Source organism: Gadus morhua, chromosome 21 (genome assembly GCF_902167405.1).
Source record: "Gadus morhua chromosome 21, gadMor3.0, whole genome shotgun sequence".
NCBI classification, from domain to species: domain Eukaryota; kingdom Metazoa; phylum Chordata; class Actinopteri; order Gadiformes; family Gadidae; genus Gadus; species Gadus morhua.
The window spans coordinates 20965105-20986418 of record NC_044068.1 but is presented as its reverse complement, the minus strand read 5'-3'; the positions used below and the strand labels follow the sequence as shown (position 1 = coordinate 20986418).

The 21314-nt window shown below is 42.5% G+C and overlaps 1 protein-coding gene across 1 annotated transcript; it reads right to left on the bottom strand.

Moving 5' to 3' along the window:
* Positions 1-4644: 4644 nt before the first annotated feature.
* On the bottom strand, positions 4645-7614 carry LOC115534778 (zinc finger MYM-type protein 1-like). Its single transcript, XM_030345998.1, has 2 exons — positions 4924-7614; positions 4645-4827 (listed from the first exon to the last, which is right to left on the bottom strand). The coding sequence occupies exon 1, from the start codon at positions 7272-7274 to the stop codon at positions 4932-4934; it is 2343 nt and encodes a 780-aa protein (XP_030201858.1). The 5' UTR covers positions 7275-7614; the 3' UTR covers positions 4645-4827; positions 4924-4931.
* Positions 7615-21314: the final 13700 nt, after the last annotated feature.

The window sequence follows — 21314 nt, the reverse complement described above, 5'->3', positions numbered from 1 at the left end:
GTCAAGTCTGATTTGGATACTGTAACTGAAACCAGCAAACAGGTATTAAGTAAATCATGGGTTGAATGGTTGAAAGAATGGAGAGAATTTGAAGAGGTTTGAGAGAAATAATTATCATACAGACAATAACAATTCATCTAATTTTAACCATTCAAATTAGATGGGGTTTGAGCACACAAAACCAAATTAATAGCGACAGTTGACAAACACCAGAATAATAATACATATTTAAAATATGGATACTTCAGTTCGATATTTGATCTAGTTGCCATAATTATTGGAGAGTGGTTGCATATTTTGCCCCAATCAGCTTTGAAAAAGTAAGACAAACAGGTATAATAAAACTAATGTCAAATAACAATAACATACTCAAATTTAGTATTTCCTTTGTAGAGGTTTGGTTGACTCATTTGGCGGATGCGGCAAGGTAGGCTGGGGACTGAAGGAAACACTATAATACTTCCGTCTCTGAGGCTCTTCATGATCACTGAGCTTCATTTGTCCCATCATAGGTAACGCTTTGATCCTGAGAGTTAATCACAAAGGCCAACAAAAGTGCAACTTTTACCTTTCTTCCTGTCTTCCAGGGCCAGCCGTTTCATTTGAAATAGTCTCATTTGGTTCCGTAAATCATTTCCATGAAAAGTACTGGACTGTAAATGGATTGTATAATCTGCAGGATAATGATGCAGAGCAATGAAGATTGAATGAAGCAAGGCTTAATACGGCATCACCCAACCCTAAAAACATCTTGTCCACACCAAAACAACCTTTCCCCCCGCCGTTTTCCTTCGCAGCGTGGCAGGAATTTCTTTGTAGACCGAAGAACAACAGCATTTGTTAAACCTTTAGATTAAGCAGAAGATACTTTTTTATGTACCTTAAGTTATTACATTCACCAAGCTACAAAGCTACAAAAATAGCACAAAAAAAAAGGCATTTGCAGGCACCGAAAACACTGGTCTGTACAATTGGCGCAAACTTGCAAGACTCCTGCGTTTTTACACAAAAATCGTAGCCGTGTGGACAGGGCCTTACATTCTGTGTTTACAACCTTTCCGAACATAATCAGAGGTGCACTGACACCAATGCTGGCATCTGGAAGTTGTTTGATACCTATTATATTACCTATGTCAGATATGGAAACAATATTGGACTTTTGGTTGTCAATAAGGAGTATAAATAAAGCATAAATTAATGGTTATTGGCATACTTTATGAGCTCCTCAAAATTTTCTTCCTACACCTAACCCATGTCTGTTCTAAGCTGCCTGGTGCCTCTGTGGTGGGTACAATTGATTGTGAAAACACCAAATTGGTTCTACTGAATTCTTAATGTGTTCTGATGCATGCATGCGTCGAAATTAATTTGCCAAGAGAAGTTCCTGACATACCAGAGGTAAAGAGGCTGACAATATGATTTGTTAAGCAGGGGGAGGGGGGGGATTTAGGAACACCTCACAAGACCAAAGTAGGCGAGCAGAAAATCTGTGCAATCATTGTCACATAGTGTAATCATAAATCAATGGTGGAAGTCTTCTGACTGCCCTCTATTACACCGCACACTGTCTGCATTAGGGAGTCCACAGAGAACAGCTATGCCAGAGGCCATTAAAAAACAATTACCACACCATGACATCATCAACAGAAGAGCAGCCCTAAGAGGATTGGCTGCCACTTCATCAATCACCACTGCGGCCCCACAATCAACTGCAGCCGAGCATCACAGAGGGAGTCCTTTCACCAGTCCTGGAAACCTGAAATTAACATTTCACCTTTTATTCCGAGTCCAGGAAAAATCAATACAGCAAAAGGCATTTGACAAAGATGCACAAACGCAAGCACACACACCTGGGTTCTTATAGCTGGGTAAAGAAACCATTATCATGGGAGAGGCAGATGTAATCATCTGCATTATTGGGAATTAAATGTGTGTCATCATTTACTTCATCAATGGAAAAACAATTACAGCTAGAAGTAACATCTACTAAAAAAACAATTCAGATGTTACACACACATATATATATATATATTTATATATAGATATACACACATATATATATATACACACACACACGTATGTGTGTGTGTGTGTGTGTGTTCTGGTTATATAATCCAGCACAGCAACAATAATATACTCCAATGCAAATATTTTTAAAAACAAGTACGGTATAGCTTATTACAATTTGGCAAGCAAATGTCTGACCAGTATTCACTGGTCAGACATTTGCTTGCCAAATTGTAATAAACTATATTACACAGCATCCATAATCCAGCTGGAAGCGCCTCACAGATCTGTTTTCTCACACGTTCCACTCATGAGCCCCACCCACACCGACGGCGTTGCTGTTCACACCTTAAACTCCAGCCCGAACATCGTCCATGTTCTCTTCCCCACTATCTCAGCCGGCTGTCTGTGAGCCGTTGGCTTACTGCTGGGCTCCGAGCGTGTCCCAGAGCTCAGCAGTAGCATAGGGTGGGAGTAACTCCAGTTTTACACTCGCACAGATCATTTGAATATTGCACAACTCTCAATGTGTGCTAAATGGAAATATATTATGTGCTTTCTATTCAATAAATATAAATACGTTCCAAAGTTGAGATGGGACAAGACAATATGTAATGTTTTGTAGGATTTAGAAAAGGATATGATAGGATTATGATTATGACAATTGATATTAGAGACTCCAGCAAGACAGAGACTAATTCAGGCCCGCTAAATGTCCCACAATGTTCAGAGCAAATGAAAACCATTTTACGACCCATCAATATCATCAATATCAGATGGGTCATACACTGATTCTCCTTATCTATTCATCTATCTCATTACCCAATGTTCTCTTCTACGACATCAAGAAAGTAACAGTCATCTTGTTTATCGTGTGGTTCAAACACTGAAAGGTAAATAGACAATTAGTGCCTTAAGTACGCCCATTCTTCCAGACATTGACACACGGATGCGTTGCCAACGATAAAAGTCCTTTCCCTATTGTTTTCTCACAATATCACAATTTGTATGCATCAATATCAATTGTCCAATCCATTTTAGGTTAGGACACTAGGGGCCCTATATTAACGGTCTGAAACGCAAGTGGGAAGCGCAAGTAGCTTTGTGGGCGGTTCTACGGCGCTATCGCTATTTTACAGGGGGATAAATGACGCTTGCGCCGCGGCGCAAGTGTCAAAAGGGTTGGTCTGAAGCAGCCTCATTACCCGTAGGTGTGGTTTGGGCGTAACGTGCAACAAACCAATGAGAGTGCCAGCTCCCATCCCCTTTAAGAGCCATGAGCGCATTTGAATTGGACGACTTGACATTTTGACAGCGCGTCTGCAGTCTCCGATGAGACAGATGCACATGAATTTCAAACTGCAAATGGCTTAGTTTATTGCCAAATAATATGGCCTAATTCCCACATGGAATAAGGGGGTTTCTTCCACAACTTCAGAAATACTGAGTCCTCAAATAAATTTCGGCAAAGAAAACGTATGATAGGCTATAACATATGATATGCGGTAACTGTGGTTCTATTTAATGATATACGCAATACATTATAAACATTGTTTCTTATCAGTATTGTATGCTATCCTAATATGCATGTGTCCCCGCGGTAATAGACATTGCCATTGATTGTATTATGCGTTACGTGTTTAGTTTGCCCAAGTGAAGGAGTTCAAGTACCTCGGGGTATTGTTCGCGAGTGAGGGAACTATGGAGCGTGAGATTGGCCGGAGAATCGGAGCAGCGGGGGCGGTATTGCGTTCGCTTTACCGCACCGTTGTTACGAAAAGAGAGCTGAGCCGCAAGGCAAAGCTCTCGATCTACCGGTCGATCTTCGTTCCTATCCTCACCTATGGTCATGAGGGTTGGGTGTGACCGAAAGGACGAGATCGCGGGTACAAGCGGCCGAGATGAGTTTTCTCAGAAGGGTGGCTGGCGTCTCCCTTAGGGATAGGGTGAGAAGCTCAGCCATCCGTGAGGAACTCGGATTAGAGCCGCTGCTCCTTTACTTAGAAAGGAGTCAGCTGAGGTGGTTCGGGCATCTGGTAACGATGCCCACTGGGCGCCTTCCTTGGGAGGTGTTTCAGACACGTCCAGTGGGGAGGAGACCCTCATTGCTACCCCTCATTGCTACCCCTAACCGATCCCCTACCAAATGGGACAACCCCAGTGGCGGCGCCAGAGATTTTTTTCTGGTGGTGCTATGGGGGTGCTCGGCGTTTTACTGAGGGTGCTATGAAATTAGGGTGATATCATATGAGTCTCATTTTTCTCTACTACAACACCTCCCCACCATATCGTCACATATGTTTACACGTTTGCTCTCTAACGGGTCTTTGGGGTACATAAAAAGCGCCATTCAAATCGATCGTATTATTATTGTCAGTAGGCTACTTCTGACGGACGCGCACAAAGCCGCGTTCACATCCGACGGTCAAAATGGATGCAGCATGTTATAGATAACGTAATCCGAAATACTTCACTTACTTCAGTGTGTGGATTAAAGTTTGCGCCAGATGACTACCAGGTCACCACTACCATGAGCGACAAATTAAACTAAACATACCAAGTTCAATACACTTCTAACTAAAGACGGCAGATTAGAACGTCAGATATAATTAATTTAAACAGGCAAAGAGTCAGAAATGCTTTCAAATAGATTATATTATTTTAGGTCACAATCAAAACATGAAACCAAACAGTAGGCACTCAAAACCACAATAATAAGATATCAAAAAGTGTATCAAAAAGTGCACACAAAACTATGCTTAAAATCCTTAAGAAAAACCAAAATCCAGGCAAGCCAGCAGATCAGGTGTCAGTTTCCACCTAAACAAGAACAATGTGACAGAAAAACACATTGTAAACCCAATTGCAAAAACCCAGCAGAATGCAACAGACAACACGGAAAAATCGTTCACTTACCTACGTCTTCATAACAGGACAATGCGCCTGTTGTTGTGGTTGAGAGCGAAGGCATCTATGATCCTGTCGATGTCCAAAGCCCGTGCTCGCAGAGGGTTAATCGCCAGAAGTGCAAGGTCACTGGTTCGGCCATCCCCACTGCTATTCCTCAGGTAGCTCTTCAAGCGACGCAGACAAGAAAAACTGCGCTCGCAGCTCGCAGATGTTACAGGCAGGGTCAGAGATATGGAGATCAATTTGTAGAGGTCCACGAAGGCGTCTTTGTAAGGCCGCATAAGGGATAGCAACTCCTGGTTGCTGTTAATGGTGCATCCTTGCTCTTCCTTCCTTTTCAGGAGCCGGCGAACTTGATGGAGTTCTGCACACAAATTCTCCTCGCTGACCCCATAATGGCGAGCCATGGGCAGAATAACTTGCTTGTCAAGGAATGATGGGTGATTAGGGCTTAGGGCTGGCAAGCCTGCCAGTACACCATTTGCTTCGATGGAAAAGCGTCGCCGGAGTTCCATTAACAACCTGTCTAAGACAGGATAGAATGACTGAGTTTTCAGTTCATCCATGCTGCCCATGCCTGGTCTTTCTATCGGGGCCTCCACAATAAAGCCCTCCAGATGTTTAGCTGTTTGGGTCTGCCTTTTCTCACGATGTACAGTAGCTATCCCGGTATTAACGCACATGTCTCCTGCCTGCTTACGGATTGCTGCCCAGTTGTCATCTGTACGTTTCTCCGATATGGCCGTGATCACAGATTGGGCCAGGTCATCCGCTGTCAAGAGATCGAAATTGGGAGACTGTAGCGCATCGGACATGAATTTGGTAGTTCTAAAAACATCCTCAAAAAGAATTAAATGCAGAACAAACTGCTCATCCATAAGGGAACTGACAGATTTAGCCTCTGTCCTCCGTTTCGCATTCTTGTCGCGAACAGTGTCACGCAGGGTAGCGATGATAGCCGGGAGAGTTCTCTTGACTGCACAGATAGCATCATACTGGCATGCCCAGCGAGTGTCACTCAGTCTCTTCAGCTCTATGCGCTGTGCCGTTGAAAGTTCCCTTTGTTTCTTCAGAAAGAGATCGTGCACCACTGACCCCGAAAAAAACTTGTACAGTGTTTGCAACGTCTCAAAAAACTCAGCGGCAGCATCTACATTATGCACACAGTCCACCAACACCAGGTTAAGCCTATGAGCATGGCAGTGTATATAAACTGCTTGCGGCACCTCTCTTCTGAAAAGTTCTTGGACTCCGTTGTTACATCCAGACATGACTGAGGCACCATCATAGCACTGGCCAACACAACAATTCAGGTCAATACCGCACCGACTGAGCGTCTGCTTGATGCTTGCAAAGAGCGAGTTTGCGTCTAGTCCATCAGCTGGGGTGAAATGCAAGAATTCCTCCACCACTCTCTCTGATTCCGTGTTCAAATAACGCACGATCACTGAAATTTGCTCTTTTTTGCTGATGTCTTTGCTTTCATCCACCAAAATGGCAAAATGTTCAGCGTCCTTAACCTCATCCCTTAATTGTTTCCTAATCATTTCTGCCATTACATTGATGATCTCATTCTGCACGTCATGGTGCACATACTTTGCATTTGACGGGTTGTTATCTGACTTTTTCTGAACGGTTTTGTCAAATTTTCCAATTACAGACAGCAACTCGCGGAAATTACCCCTGTTTGCTGAATCCTCATCTTCAATGTGGCCTCGCTGTGCGATCCCCTGACAGGCAGTATAGCGCAAGCTTTCCACAACGCCCATCATGTACCTTCTGTTTTCCTGGATCAATACCGAATGTCCTTTATCCAGCATATTTGTTATTTTTGAACCGCTTTTTGCTTTTAGCTTAAACTCAGTCCATGCCTCCATGGCAAATTTGTGTCCCATACTTTCGTGATGGCCCTTAAAAGATGCTGTTGCTTTCCGCCAGTTATGAAAGCCACTGGTTGTATACGTTGGCTCCCGATGAAACCCGTGCCCTCCTCCACCGAGAAAATGCCTGCAGGCAAAGCAAAAGACGGCATCCTGGGATACACTGTATTCCAACCACGGATATGGTTCCATCCAGCCCTTGCAGAAACTTCTTTGCTGGACTCCAAACATCCGAGTTGGATATTTGTGTAATGTTGGTATTTTCGGACCATCCTGGGCGTTCATGCTTAAGTCACCCAGGGTGCTAGCATCATGGCTAGCAGCGGCGCCCTCAGTAGAGGTGAAGGGTTGACTACTTGGACCAGGACTTTCCTCTTCTTGTTCTACATCAGAATCATCCACTACCTCCTGCCTTTTTTCTTCCTCTTGAACGTCTCCTTCAACTCGAGGATTTTTTCGGATCAAATACCGATCCATTTTCGTGATTTTGTGACCACTTGATTTAAAATTAATTGACCGATCGCCAGGATTACTGTTACTTAGCCGTTAGCCTACTACTCATTTGAACAATCACGTTCACGCACGCGGCACGCCACGCCACGTGTCTGTGTCGTGCTACGTGAACAATCTGTTTATTTCAATCTGTTATTTTCTTTTGTGATTAAAATATTATTATCACACAATACATTTTATTAAGAACTCAGAATGATTTTTTTTTTTTTTTCTTATTTTACCATTATTTTCTTGGGGGTGCTATGGGGGTGCTATGGCCAATCTAGGGGGTGCTCTAGCACCCCCTAGCCCCCCCCTGGCGCCGCCACTGGACAACCCTACCCTGTGACGTCATCATGGCCTCCCCGTGCCCCCTAGCAGATAACCAGACCCCTGGTAATGTTACAAGAGACAGACTGGCTGCCATTGTCTCGGGCAACGAGCAAGACCTATTGTAAAGATGTTTAACCTGAAATGGTATTTATATTTTGTAATTGGCATGTTTAAATAAAGTATTAAAAAAAAAAAATAATAATAATACTATTTGTCCCTCATAATATACCTTTATTTTGAATGTCACTTAGCTACATGTTAAAGGTGGTATTAGGGTGCACTCACACTAGGCCATCTGGCCGTGGCCGTTGGCCGTTTTCACACCTAACCGTGCTCAAATGGCCCCATTGTTCTCTGGCCTGCACTCACACTAGGCCATCTGGCCGTGGCCGTTGGCCGTCGCAGCTGTGGCCTGGCCACGGAAGGCTCTTGTACATACGTCATCACGTCGTAACACGTCATCACCAAGCGTCCGCTGCATGGACCATAATAAAGTCTGCCGCCAGTCAGAGTTTTAACAACAATGGACAACAACACAGAGAACACACCAGTGTCCAACAGTTGAACTGCTTGACGCGATGTTTACCGTTTAATGGGAAAGAAGGCTCGTCGTCGCCTTTATTATGTACGTGGTCGTCGCATTGACTATACGTCATCCAGCTCAGGTTGCATAGCCGTGCGTGTGCGCGTGTCGGCTCATTAGCATCTGTACCGTAGCGGCCCGTACCGGAGCAGCACACCTCTCCCAAGTGGCCAAATTGGCCTGGCCTGGCCAGACTGGTCACACTCACACTGGCAGATTTGAGCATGGTTAGGCCACGGCCACGGCCAGATGGCCTAGTGTGAGTGCACCCTTAGATAATAATCGGTTATGAACAAGAACACTTTAGAAGAAACACTTTATTTAAATAAGAAACACTGAACCACACATCTAAAAATACACACACACGCATCTAAAAATACACACACACGCACACCTAAAAATACACACACACACACACTCTCTCTCTCAGCTTTTGAGAGAATGGTGGAGAATCACATCTTCTCAACCATTCCGCCAACTTTGCCTCGCTCTCCTCATGCCTCGCCTGCTCCCTGGCACTCTCCTCTTGGAAGGGGTGTCTGGGGTGGTGGAAGAGGTGCCTGGGGTGGAGGAGCATGAGGGAGAGGTGGGGGGGGCTGGTGGCAGTGGACTCAACGAAGTCCTGAAAGAAAACGAATAAGAAGGAAATTAGGAATTATATGCCAGAACTGGTTGATATGGCCATATGTTATGTACAATATATAATAGCTATGTACACAATATAGTACTGCCAAAAAATACATTGATTAACCATGTAATATTACTAATATAATATATTAGTATATATAATAATACTTATGGAATATTACTAATATAATATAATATATTAGTAATATATAATATTACTTATATAATATTACTAATATAATATAATATATTAGTATAAATCATATTTTTAACCTGGAGTCATCCAGATCTGGATATCATACGACATGATATGCAGCCCGGTCTGCAGAGCCCGGTCGACGGCCGGGCTGCAGAGCCCGGTCGACGGCCGGGCTGCAGAGCCCGGTTCTCGGCCGGGCTGCCGGCCGAGAACCGGGGTCGAGCGGCCCGCGAAAGTCGGCCTCGCGATCTTCCGCGAAAGTCGGCCGCGGACTTTCGCGATCTTCCGAGAGTCCACGGCCGGGCTTCGAAGAATATTACTAATATAATATAATATATTAGTATAAATCTTATTTTTAACCTGGAGTCACTAGAACATGGAAGATCTGGATATCATACGACATGATATGCAGCCCGGTCTGCAGCCCGGTCGACGGCCGGGCTGCAGAGCCCGGTTCTCGGCCGGGCTGCCGGTCGAGAACCGGGGTCGAGTGGCCCGCGAAAGTCGGCCTCGCGATCTTCCGCGAAAGTCGGCTGCGGACTTTCGCGATCTTCCGAGAGTCCACGGCCGGGCTTCGAAGCCCGCGGCCGGGCTGCAGAGTATAATTAATAAAATAATTACTAGTTAATTACAGAGAAAACACTTACATTTGGGTTTTTCCAATCCTGTCGCATCTTTTCGCCCTCCATCTTGTCTAGGATATTTCTTGATTTTCAGTTTTCTCGCAAGGTATTGTGGGAGCAAGTCAGAACTGAAGCGCTTTGAGGGTGCCCATGGAAAATCTCAATTTTGAGGGGATGTTGGCCCTCCCCCTTACCCCTCAAGCTACCTCAAATGTGGTAATGGGACATGACTCCACGGCGCGTGAACGCGCAACAGTGAGGGTTAGGGTTGAGATTTTCTATGTAGCAAAGAAATGAGATTGGGCCTATATCTCAACACTGGCCTGGGAACGCCTCGAGATCCCCCCGTCAGAGCTGGTCAATGTGGCCCGGGAAAGGGAAGTCTGGGGCCCCCTGCTTGAGCTGCTCCCCCCACGACCCGACCCCGGATAAGCGAACGAAGATGAGATGATGATGAGAGTGTTTAGTTTGCGTGTGTTTAAACAGAGCACACACGCGCGCCCGCATTCATTCATTCTTTTTAACACTCACTCGCGGTAAAACAATGTTTTTCACGATCAAATAGGCCTACTCATCAATCCTAAATGTTATGGGCATGTAGGCCTACACGATGTCTGTGTCAAGAAAATATGTGTTGGCTGTATGGTGTTTGCAGATGCATTGATTTAAAAGTACAACTTATTACCGCTGCATCAGATGTTCTTTCCCAAATAATTTACCAAGAATGTACGGCTAGGTAGATGAGAGAAGCAAAGTGTATGCGCGAGGTGCACAAGCAATCCGTATGCATCTCATGCGAATGTATGCATGCGCCCTTAAAATAGCATCTGAACAACGCGCCACTGACTTTAAACCAGGTACTTCCTGGTCAGTAGCGCAATGGTATTCAGAGACGTCAAAATACCGTTTGCGCCAGAACACGCCTCCTCCTTCCGCCGAACCGCCCCTTGGAGCGCATGATCAATCCCTAATTTACCGGCGAGTGGCGCTGGCGGGAAAAGAACGCTCTGCGCCAGTTGTAAACTAGCAACGACACATGCGCCAGTGACTAAGTCACTTGCGCCGGATGCAAGATAGGGCCATAGGACTCTTTGTGTTATTTTTGGTGAACAAAGCCTGTTTGGCTCAATCCCCTTTAACCTGACCCAGCAGAATGGAGGGATTACAGACCACAATTGTCAACAGGCCTGTAATAAAGTGTATCATATAGTAAATAGGCCTCTAACATAGACCATCATATAGTCAACAGGCCTCTAACATAGAGCATCAAACCATATAGTCAACAGGCCTCCAACATAGAGCATCATATAGTAAATAGGCATCTAACATAGAGCATCATATAGTCAACAGGCCACTAACATAGAGCATCATATTGTCAACAGGCCTCTAACATAGAGCATCATATAGTCAACAGGCCTCTAACATAGAGCATCAAACCATTTAGTCAACAGGCCTCTAACATAGAGCATGATATAGTCAACAGGCCTCTAACATAGAGCATCATATAGGCAACAGGCCTCTAACATAGAGCATCATATAGTAAATAGGCCTCTAACATAGAGCATCATATAGTCAACAGGCCTCTAACATAGAGCATCATATCGTCAACAGGCCTCTAACATAGAGCATCATATAGTCAACAAGCCTCTAATATAGAGCATGATATAGTCAACAGGCCTCTAACATAGAGCATCATATAGTCAACAAGCCTCTAATATAGAGCATCAAACCATATAGTAAACAGGCCTCTAACATAGAGCATCATATAGTCAACAGGCCTCTAACATAGAGCATCATATAGTCAACAAGCCTCTAATATAGAGCATCAAACCATATAGTCAACAGGCCTCTAACATAGAGCATCATATAGTCAACAGGCCTCTCATATAGAGCAACAAACCATATCAACAGGCCTCTAATATAGAGAATCAAACCATATAGTCAACAGGCCTCTAACAGAGCATCATATCGTCAACAGGCCTCTAACATAGAGCATCATATAGTCAACAAGCCTCTCATATAGAGCATCAAACCATATCAACAGGCCTCTAATATAGAGAAACCCCAAGCTCCCAACGTCCCCAAAGCCCCAACAGCTCCTTTTTCCCGACCTGATTAAGGTCTAAACCCCACACCTAAGGACTGCACCTATTGTTAACCTTGTTATTTGTTATTTTTTTAATAAATTTTTCGATTACTTCAGGGACCCTGCACATTTGGCACATTTATATTTATACTTATATTTATATTATACCTCATATTTCATCATACTTATTTATTTATTTGTTTACATAACACACTGGTCACCTACAAACGGACAGTTACATGTATATAGTATGTTTGTTTCATCTTATCTTTATTTTATCTTATTCAAAGAGTTTTGTACTATAATTTTTATTTTAAATTAGTAAATTTATTGTATATATACTGCTTTTTGCACTTCTCTTTTCCCACTGTACTGCTGGTCACCTGTGAATTTCTCCCAAGGGGGATTAATAAAGGACTGTCTTATCTTAATCAAACCATATAGTCAACAGGCCTCTAACAGAGCATCATATAGTCAACAGGCCTCTAACATAGAGCATGATATAGTCAACAGGCCTCTAACATAGAGCATGTAATAGTCAACAGGCCTCTAACATAGAGCATCATATAGTCAACAAGCCTCTAATATAGAGCATCAAACCATATCGTCAACAGGCCTCTAACATAGAGCATCATATAGTCAACAGGCCTCTAACATAGAGCATCATATAGTCAACAAGCCTCTAATATAGAGCATCAAACAATATCAACAGGCCTCTTATATAGAGAATAAAACCATATAGTCAACAGGCCTCTAACAGAGCATCATATAGTCAACAGGCCTCTAACATAGAGCATGATATAGTCAACAGGCCTCTAACATAGAGCATGATATAGTCAACAGGCCTCTAACATAGAGCATCATATAGTCAACAGGCCTCTAACATATAGCATCATATAGTCAACAGGCCTCTACTATAGAGCATCATATAGTCAACAGGCCTCTAACATAGAGCATCATATAGTCATCAGGCCTCTAACATAGAGCATCATATAGTCATCTGGGGTCTCATTTATAACCGTTGCGTACGCACAAAACAGGGCTGAAATTGGTGTACGTGACTTTCCACGCCAAGGTTGGGATCTATAAAAAAACAACTTGACGGGAGAATGTGCGCAGCCCTAAGCAAACTCTGACCCATGCGTACGCATGGTTTGGAGGAAAAGGAGAATTGGCGACACAGATGGTGTGGTGGTGAACTGAAGTCAGACAGAAGAATTGTAGAGTGAGAAGAACGATTATGTTTTATCATCGCCCTTCATGAATTTAATTTCAACCCGTATCATGCGTTAAATCTATGAAATCAGAATAATTTAAGTCAACTGCGTTATTTCTCAGTTATAACTTCAGAAATATCTCCTTAGAATAGAAATAAAATAAAAAATCTCTATATTTAATCCCGTCACTCCATACAGTCAACTGACGGCGCGACTGCATGGAATAAAGCATCTGTCCAACATGCGTCAATAACATCATATTTTTATGTGACACTGTAAACGCATAATCAAATGTCAATTAAATCCCAAGTGTGGAAAACCAAGCCACACTCATCATCACAATCGTTGTCCGTTACTCTTGATGCTTTTCATGACAAATCAGGCTTTAAAAAGGGGTTATGTTCAAGAACATTTGACGTGGGTGACTACAAACTGATTATCCAAGGTGTTCTCTGTCAGTCTTATTACCGTAACCCTATAAATAAAGAGTTGAGCGCCGTGGTAATGCTGCACCATATGGCACTGCTGGCGGACCATGCAAATGGCAGGATTCGGAGGGAGAGGGTCTTTAGGGACCATAACGATTTATTTGTACATAAAATATGTACCTTTATGTCATACCACTTTAATTCTGGGACTGTGCGCTCCGTGCTACTGACAGAGTTAACTGTTGCAGCAACATGTTGCCACTCACTCTGCTTTTTGTTGTTGGCGATCCCAATCCCAATCCCGAACAAAACTACTTTTAGGGCCTCCAACACACCCACAAGTGTCTCCACTTCAACCTCCGTGAAATTTCGCTTTTTTGCTTTTCTGAGTCCTTCTGCCATTGTTTCCGACAAGACATAATACTTGCATCTGAGTCTGTTTTATATGCAGATCAAATTCATGAGGTCATTTGCATTGACCATTTATGGTTAAAAAGGGGCGTGTACAGGGCGGAACGTGAAACCCTGCGTACGCAGGGTTTTATAAGTCTGAATATTTTTTGGCACACGCAAAACTTGGCTTCTGGGTGTACGCACATTTTTAGTAACGATCCCACGCACAGTTTTATAAATGAGACCCCAGGCCTCTAATTTAGAGCATCAAACTATATACTGAACAGGCCTTTGAACAAAAATTCCATGTAACAAAGCAAAATAGCAATTTAAATTGTATTATATGTATCATATCATATTTTATTAATAAATGTTATATCTACCACTCTGGTCTGGGCTATATTAATTTAGCTCAAATGGACTCTAAATCAACGGGGTATGTCATAACACCTGTCAATCACGATTGGAAGACACCGATCGGATGCTGATTTTCTTAAGCGTGGGCTTAGAAAAATCAGCCCAGACAGATCGTCTGGGCTGACTTTTATAAGCCCACACAACATATCTATATGTATTTCCTGCGTCTTTGTGATTATTTGGTGCTGTTGCTTCTCCGTTGCACCAAAATCAACCAATTCTAAGTTTTAGTAATTATTATATTTTAATATTTTCATTATTTTAATAATGTTCCCATGTTTATTGTAAAAGATAGGAAGGGCTTAGCCCCACTAGCCCATTGATACCAGCCGTCCCCTACCCCTTCACGGGAATGGCAAAATTTAGGGTTAGGGCTCAAGGGGAAGGTACGGTGCCCCTCAGGTGCCATGGGTGAATATTTATTAGTTTGTGGCCACAGAATAATACTTTGTGGGCACTGGGCACACATTAATAGTTCGTGCTCACGCAATAATAATTCGTCGCCACACATTAATAATTCGTGCCCACAAAATAATAATTCGTGACCACACAATAACAATTCGTGGCCACAGAATAATAATACGCAGGCACACATTAATAATTCGTGCCCACGCAATAATAATTCGTGGCCACACATTAATAATTTGTGCCCACGAAATAATAATTTGTGGCCACACAATAACAAATCGTGGCCACATAATAAGTAATTCGTGGCCACAGCATAATAATTCATGGCCACGTTTTTTTTTTTTTTTGCCAACGAATGAGTAGGCTAATCAACACCATCAAGTGAAGTCATACCGGGCGGCCACACGCGGAGAACTGGAGTTTGGAAACGACTGTACAAGGTTGGTCTTACTAGCATTACCTGGCTGAATGGTGGCTCAACAACACGAGACATTAGGAGATATACCGGTATTTTATTAAAGTACGTAAGTTTGTAGGCCGGGAGTATTGAGAGAGGAGTTATTTAAGGATCTTTGGTGTAGCCTAAATTGCAGGCTAATACCACGTCCGCCCCCTGCACACATGGGGTCATCCCTATGTTCCCCGGGTCCTATGTTCCCCGCTCGGGGAACATAGGACCCTTTTTAAAAAAAAAGGTCCTATGTTCCCCGTTTTTCCCAAAAAGGGTCCTATGTTCCCCTGTAGCCATACATACCGGGGAGCATAGGACCCTTTTTGGGAAAAGCGGGGAAAATAGGACCCTTTTCTGGGAAAAGGGTCCTATGTTCCCCGCAATCTATCAATCTTTAAAAATGTTTAAACTTTGACGCGACATTCGCGTGATGACAGCCAATCGGCATCCAACAGCGTGGCCACTGAGTGACATGTGTAACGTAACAGCCAATCAGCGTTCAACCGGCCAACTCAGTGCAGTGCAGTCCGGGGTGAACTGAAGCATGGAGGAGAAAGTGATTGTTGCCGTTTGCGACTCCCGGAGCTCTTTATATAATAGTATATAATATAATATAATTGTATAATATCACGGCCAAAAGCTCTGTGCGCCTCCGGATGGCCGTAGCGCGGGGAGCTCTCATAGAGATTGGGCTTCTCGGGGTTTGTTTACCGGCGTATGAATAGACTGCGTCAGGTTCTCCGACGTCTCTCCCTCTTCCCCAAAAGGTAAAGACATGCAATGGTAGTTATCTCGGCCGGAATTTGGCAGTAATGGTGGAAAAAGTAACAGACCGGGGAACATAGAACCCTTTTTTTTTAAAAAGGGTCCTATGTTCCCCAGTCTCATACAAAGAGGGGAACATAGGACCCGGGGAACATAGGACCCGGGGAACCTAGGACCCGGGGAACATATGACCCGGGGAACATAGACACGCTCCCGCACACATGGGGTAGCTAAGTAGCTACATAGCTAATGCTATGTATTTAGTAGACGCTATCGTTCCTCAAGACACTTTGGAGTCTGTGTCATTCACATCAGACGGGGATATTCTCTGATATTATGAACCTTAAAGACTGCATCGGGTTCTCAGACTCTCGGGTACTTCCACAACAAAGTCTCGTAGTGGGGGTTATCTCGGTTCTGGTGGAGAAGGAATTGGGGGAAAGGACCTTTGGCTTTGACTCTGAAGTCCAGATTGAAACGCTACATGGAGGAGAAAGGGACAAAGGGAACAATGGATCGTTGGAGAAATGACATGAGTTTACAGCTGTCTACTGAAAACATCTTTCTCGAATGCTGAGTTTGTTGTTGCTGGCGATTGGCGACGTAAAGCGGTCAGCCGGTGGCTCTACTACCTCTTGTTGAAAGGGCTACAGTGCCAACTAGCGTAGCGGAGTCAGCCATGCTCCCGCCATTATTCGATTCTCTGAAAGGCCATGGACATTCAAACAAGTGACACGGTCCGTTCAAGTATCAAAATTTGTATATGGCTTAATCCGATCTAGCTGTCCCATGTAAACTGTGTGTTTTGTGCCTTTCCAGTATTTGATATCAGATTAGTCAAAACGTGATAATATGTATCATAAATATATGATAATAGTAATGCATTTATATAAATAAATATTTTCGGATGTAGATTTGGCTACTTCCTGTAGTTGGTGGATTTAAATGTTAACTGTTTAGAAATGAGATCCTTATTGTATTTTATCCTATCCTGTATAGTGTATATACTCTCCCGATCCAGCGCAAACCTATTACCTTCCTATAAAAGTAATAGTTTTAAGTGTATTTGTCACATACATGAGGGCACAACTGCAAAGAGCATATTTTTAATTTATCCTTTCATACTTTCTATTTATCTACCTGTTGTATTGCGACACTGAATATCAATGATGAAAAAATACAGAGTTCAATCCCATCTCTCCTCCTTCGTATATATTCTTACTGATATACCATCTAGTGTAGTTTCATTACCCTATTCTGAACCTGCACAATCCTATCACCTCCCTAATAACCATTGTTTTTTGGTCTGATGACATTTGTACTCAGGTAAAATGGAAGGACAAAATGACTTGCTGAGGTTTCTGGAGGACCGAGGAATTTAACAAGAAATTCTGGATAAACTGAAAAAAGACAAGGTATTCTGAAGAAAATGTTAATTTATTCTGGGACCAAACTGTAAATAAATAAACTGCTTTCTCTGTTAGGTTTATGAACTGTTAAATTACTAACAAAGTCTTAGAAAGTATACGGAGGACATCTAGTGGTAAACCTTTTTTCGTCCCCTGTCGTCCTCAAATGAAAATGAAATTGAAAAGGCTTATGAAATATTTCTACTGCCAAAACGTACATGTCACATAGAACGATTTACTTTTGAAAGTCACATACTACGATTTAATCTTGAAAGTGGCCCATTTCTCATTTACGTCGTACAACATCTTTAAGGTAATCAAGAACAAATTGTGTATATACATATATGCTATTTTCAAGGAATGTAAATGGCAAATCATGCTTGCTGTTATAGTTTCATATAATCTTTGTTCTGTAAGAATGATGACATTGTCGATTGTTGATATCACGTGGAAGTTATTTCCTCAATATGTCTGGTCAGTTGTCTCTGAATCTGTGACTGTAATATTTACTGACCAGTTTTCCATGTTTGAAGTTGGATTTTCTTTAGTTCAGCCAGGAGGGATTTTCTAGCCATCTTTCATTCGTCCCGCAGCAGGTTTCATTGCGCTTTTGCCAGTGGAATTTTAATCCTTTTAACATATGACTTTGTATTTTGCAGATTGATTCTTCAGTACTGACGTTAATGTCAGAGGATAATCTCTCCAAGTACATCCCCCATTATGGGAACAGGCTGCTGTCGCGTTCTGCCGCAGACATTCACAATCTGCCGCAGGAACATTTACACATTCACAACCTGCCGCAGGAACATCTACACAAGGACTTCTAGAAAGAGTAAGAGCAAAGTACTCTTCCCCAGATAGGCCTAATATGAAGAAACAATTGTCCTGGGGGACATTTAAGGGGAACAAAAATGCAAAGAAAACACTCAGAAGAGTAGAAATTGGTTGGATTCACTTCTCTGAAAATGAGAATGCCTTTAAACAGGGGCGAACCAAAAGAGGGGGTGGGACCCGGCATGTCTGTGCAGACAGTTTTGCAACAATTGGAGACCTCCAGGAAAATGCAGAGACACTTTTTTTTCCAAATGGTTCCTGCAAGTCTCTTAAACTGACAGAATGCGTCCGGCATATGTGTGACTTTGCCCAGAACAGGATTTTCTCAGAGTGTTCAATTCAAAAAGTATATGAAAAAAATAAACTAAAGATACTTAGATTGTACCTATGCACCAAGAGAACATCACCAAGGCAGCAGTCACATGAAGTGGTGCATCAAGAACAAGAAAATCAGACAACAGTGCAGATGCAGAACCCCATTGATGTCCAGGATGATAGTGAAGTTACAAATCAAGAACAAGAAAATCAAACAACCAACACAACAGACGACAACCAAAACAACAGACCAGACCAAGAAAGAACAGTTTCAGATGTGCAGATGCAGAACCCCACCGATGTCCAGGATGATCGTGAAGTAACATTTATAGGACAAGCTTCAATGACAGATCCTGTTCTCCTGAAGGACACCTTTCCGTGGGAGGATTCAAAGCCAGTCCTTGTCATTGTTGTGCGTAGGGGTCACTGCCTTGCAGACCTAATGATGGCGTTTGTGGACCCTGAAGTAATGAATAAAGACATTAATGTGAAAAGGAAACTCCCAAATGGACAGCTGGAAGAAGGTGAGGGCTCGGGTGTTCTTAGAGACTGCCTGACAGAATTCTGGGGAGACTTCTACAGCAAATGTACATTGGGCACCAACGTCAAGACACCCTACATTCGGCATGAATATCAAGCGGAGGAATGGCAAGCAGTCGCAAAGAATCCTGGTCAAAGGATTGACATCTGCAGTTATTTCCCACTCCTTCTCCCACTCCCATTCTTGGAGGAGCACTGTACGGAACTAGGGATGGGCGATATGGCCTAAAATCCATATTGCGATATACATTGCAACCTATTGCGATAACGATATATATCACGATATATAAATCATAATAGAACCATTTCAGAACAGGTTACATAGTCTCTAAGGAAAGCCAAACTGTTAAATGTATAAAACAAAAGAAGAAAGAAACTTAGTAGGCCTATGTCGTTTTGAGAACATTTATTGTGCAAAACTGTAAGCATACAACATAATGTTGTAGCTGCAGAGACTTTAACAAAGAAAAATATCTTCTGTGTAATGAAGTATACTTCTCTTAATGAAATTAAAACTGTTGGTGTCTTGTTAATAAAGAAACGGATACTGTGAATTAGGGAAATGCGTCCAGTATTAGGCATGGCTATTTTAAATAAAGAAAAATCTTCCAAGTGTGTGCACAGATACTTGATATTAAAACATAAAAGTGCAAAATGAACGCATACAATTTTGAAATGAACATGAAATGAGCGCAATCACCAGCTCCTCCGTTTTGCATTCAGCCATATTTACTTAGATGACGATGATGCGTTGAAGCCGGTTGCAGCTCGTGGCTCTTTAAATTTCGCGGGTCATGGATAGATCGCGTCAAACATGCATTATCGCGATAGAGCAATATAACTAAAATCTCTAACGTAGGCCATTTTTTATCGTTCATATCGTATATCGCGCATTCCTATACGGAACCACTTACAGCAGTGTCACAGAGAACTTTTTGAAATATGTCTCAAAAGAGGAGAGAGGAGTAGTCCTACTTCAGCAAGCACTAAGCTCCTTACAATCAGTTGATCGTGATGCTCTTTTAGATGTGTTGGATGCGCACGATTGCCACCACCAGGCCACTGAAGATAACGTTACAGTTTTTATCTCACAGTTGGGTCACAAGACGTTGATCCAGATGCCGATGTTTGTGATCAAATGTTGGAGACCAATCTTAAAAACGCTGGCAGACACCTTGTGCCCACGGAAACTTGCTGAAGTAATTGACATGCATAACCCAATTCCAAAACGAGTCAAAGTCCTCCTGATATTCCCAACACAAATGACGGCCGTCCAAAACTCAGCAGCAAGAAATTTGAAAAGGTATGTAGGGGAATGCGATGACCCAACCCTAAGATCATTTCTTAGATTCTGCACAGGAGCAGATGTCCTTTTCGGACAGAGAATTAAGGTGGAGTTTATTCAAACGTCTGATTTCCAGTGTCGCACACAGGGGCACACGTGTGGGTGCCAGCTAATGTTGCCGATCAATTATCAGAATTACCCAGACCTCCGTAATGACTTTGACCTCATTTTGGGTAGTTTGGGTAATGGACATTGTGTGAATCAAACCTAAGCAGGTCTTTCACATTTAATTCCATGCACGGATGTACCCGCTAATAAGACTGCACACATAGACACACACACAGGCACACCTATTACATGTTGCAAACTCTTTTTATTGTTGCATTGGTCTGCTGTTCTTAAAGGCTCGTCTTATTCCATGCGCGGATGCACCCACTAATATGACTGCACACATAGACACACACACACACACACACACACACACACACACACACACACACACACACACACACACACACACACACACACACACACACACACACACACACACACACACACACACAAAGGTACATCTTTTACATATGCATTCACATTTGCTTTTTTCTACATATTTGTTTTGCAAATTCATTCATGGTTCTTGCAAAGATTTAAAAAATGTGTGTTGCTTATACATTCACTGAATATAATCTGCATTACAGTTCAAACTAGTTACCTGACATGCATACCAGTTACAAAGGCAATGTGTTATGTTCTGCCACTTCATGTCCTTTCATAGTATTCTATGTTGTAAGTTTATATATTGTCCATGTGCTTGGAACTCTCCATGTTCTTTAAATATGTGAAAAAAAGTACGGAAAAAGTAATGTGGTGCCCTTGAATGATTGTATTATATTGATTTCATTTTTGATATTTGATTGTCATTTTATCCAAAGAAAATATAACAAAATTCCATTCAAATACACTCATAACATTTGAAGATTTATAGAAATGTGTGAAGTAAATCATTCACTGACCACTGAGTGTCAACATACATTTGTTAACCCATGCTTTAATTAACCCATGTTTAAATAGTTATCATTGAACTAATATTTTAGTAATGGAATTGGTAATGA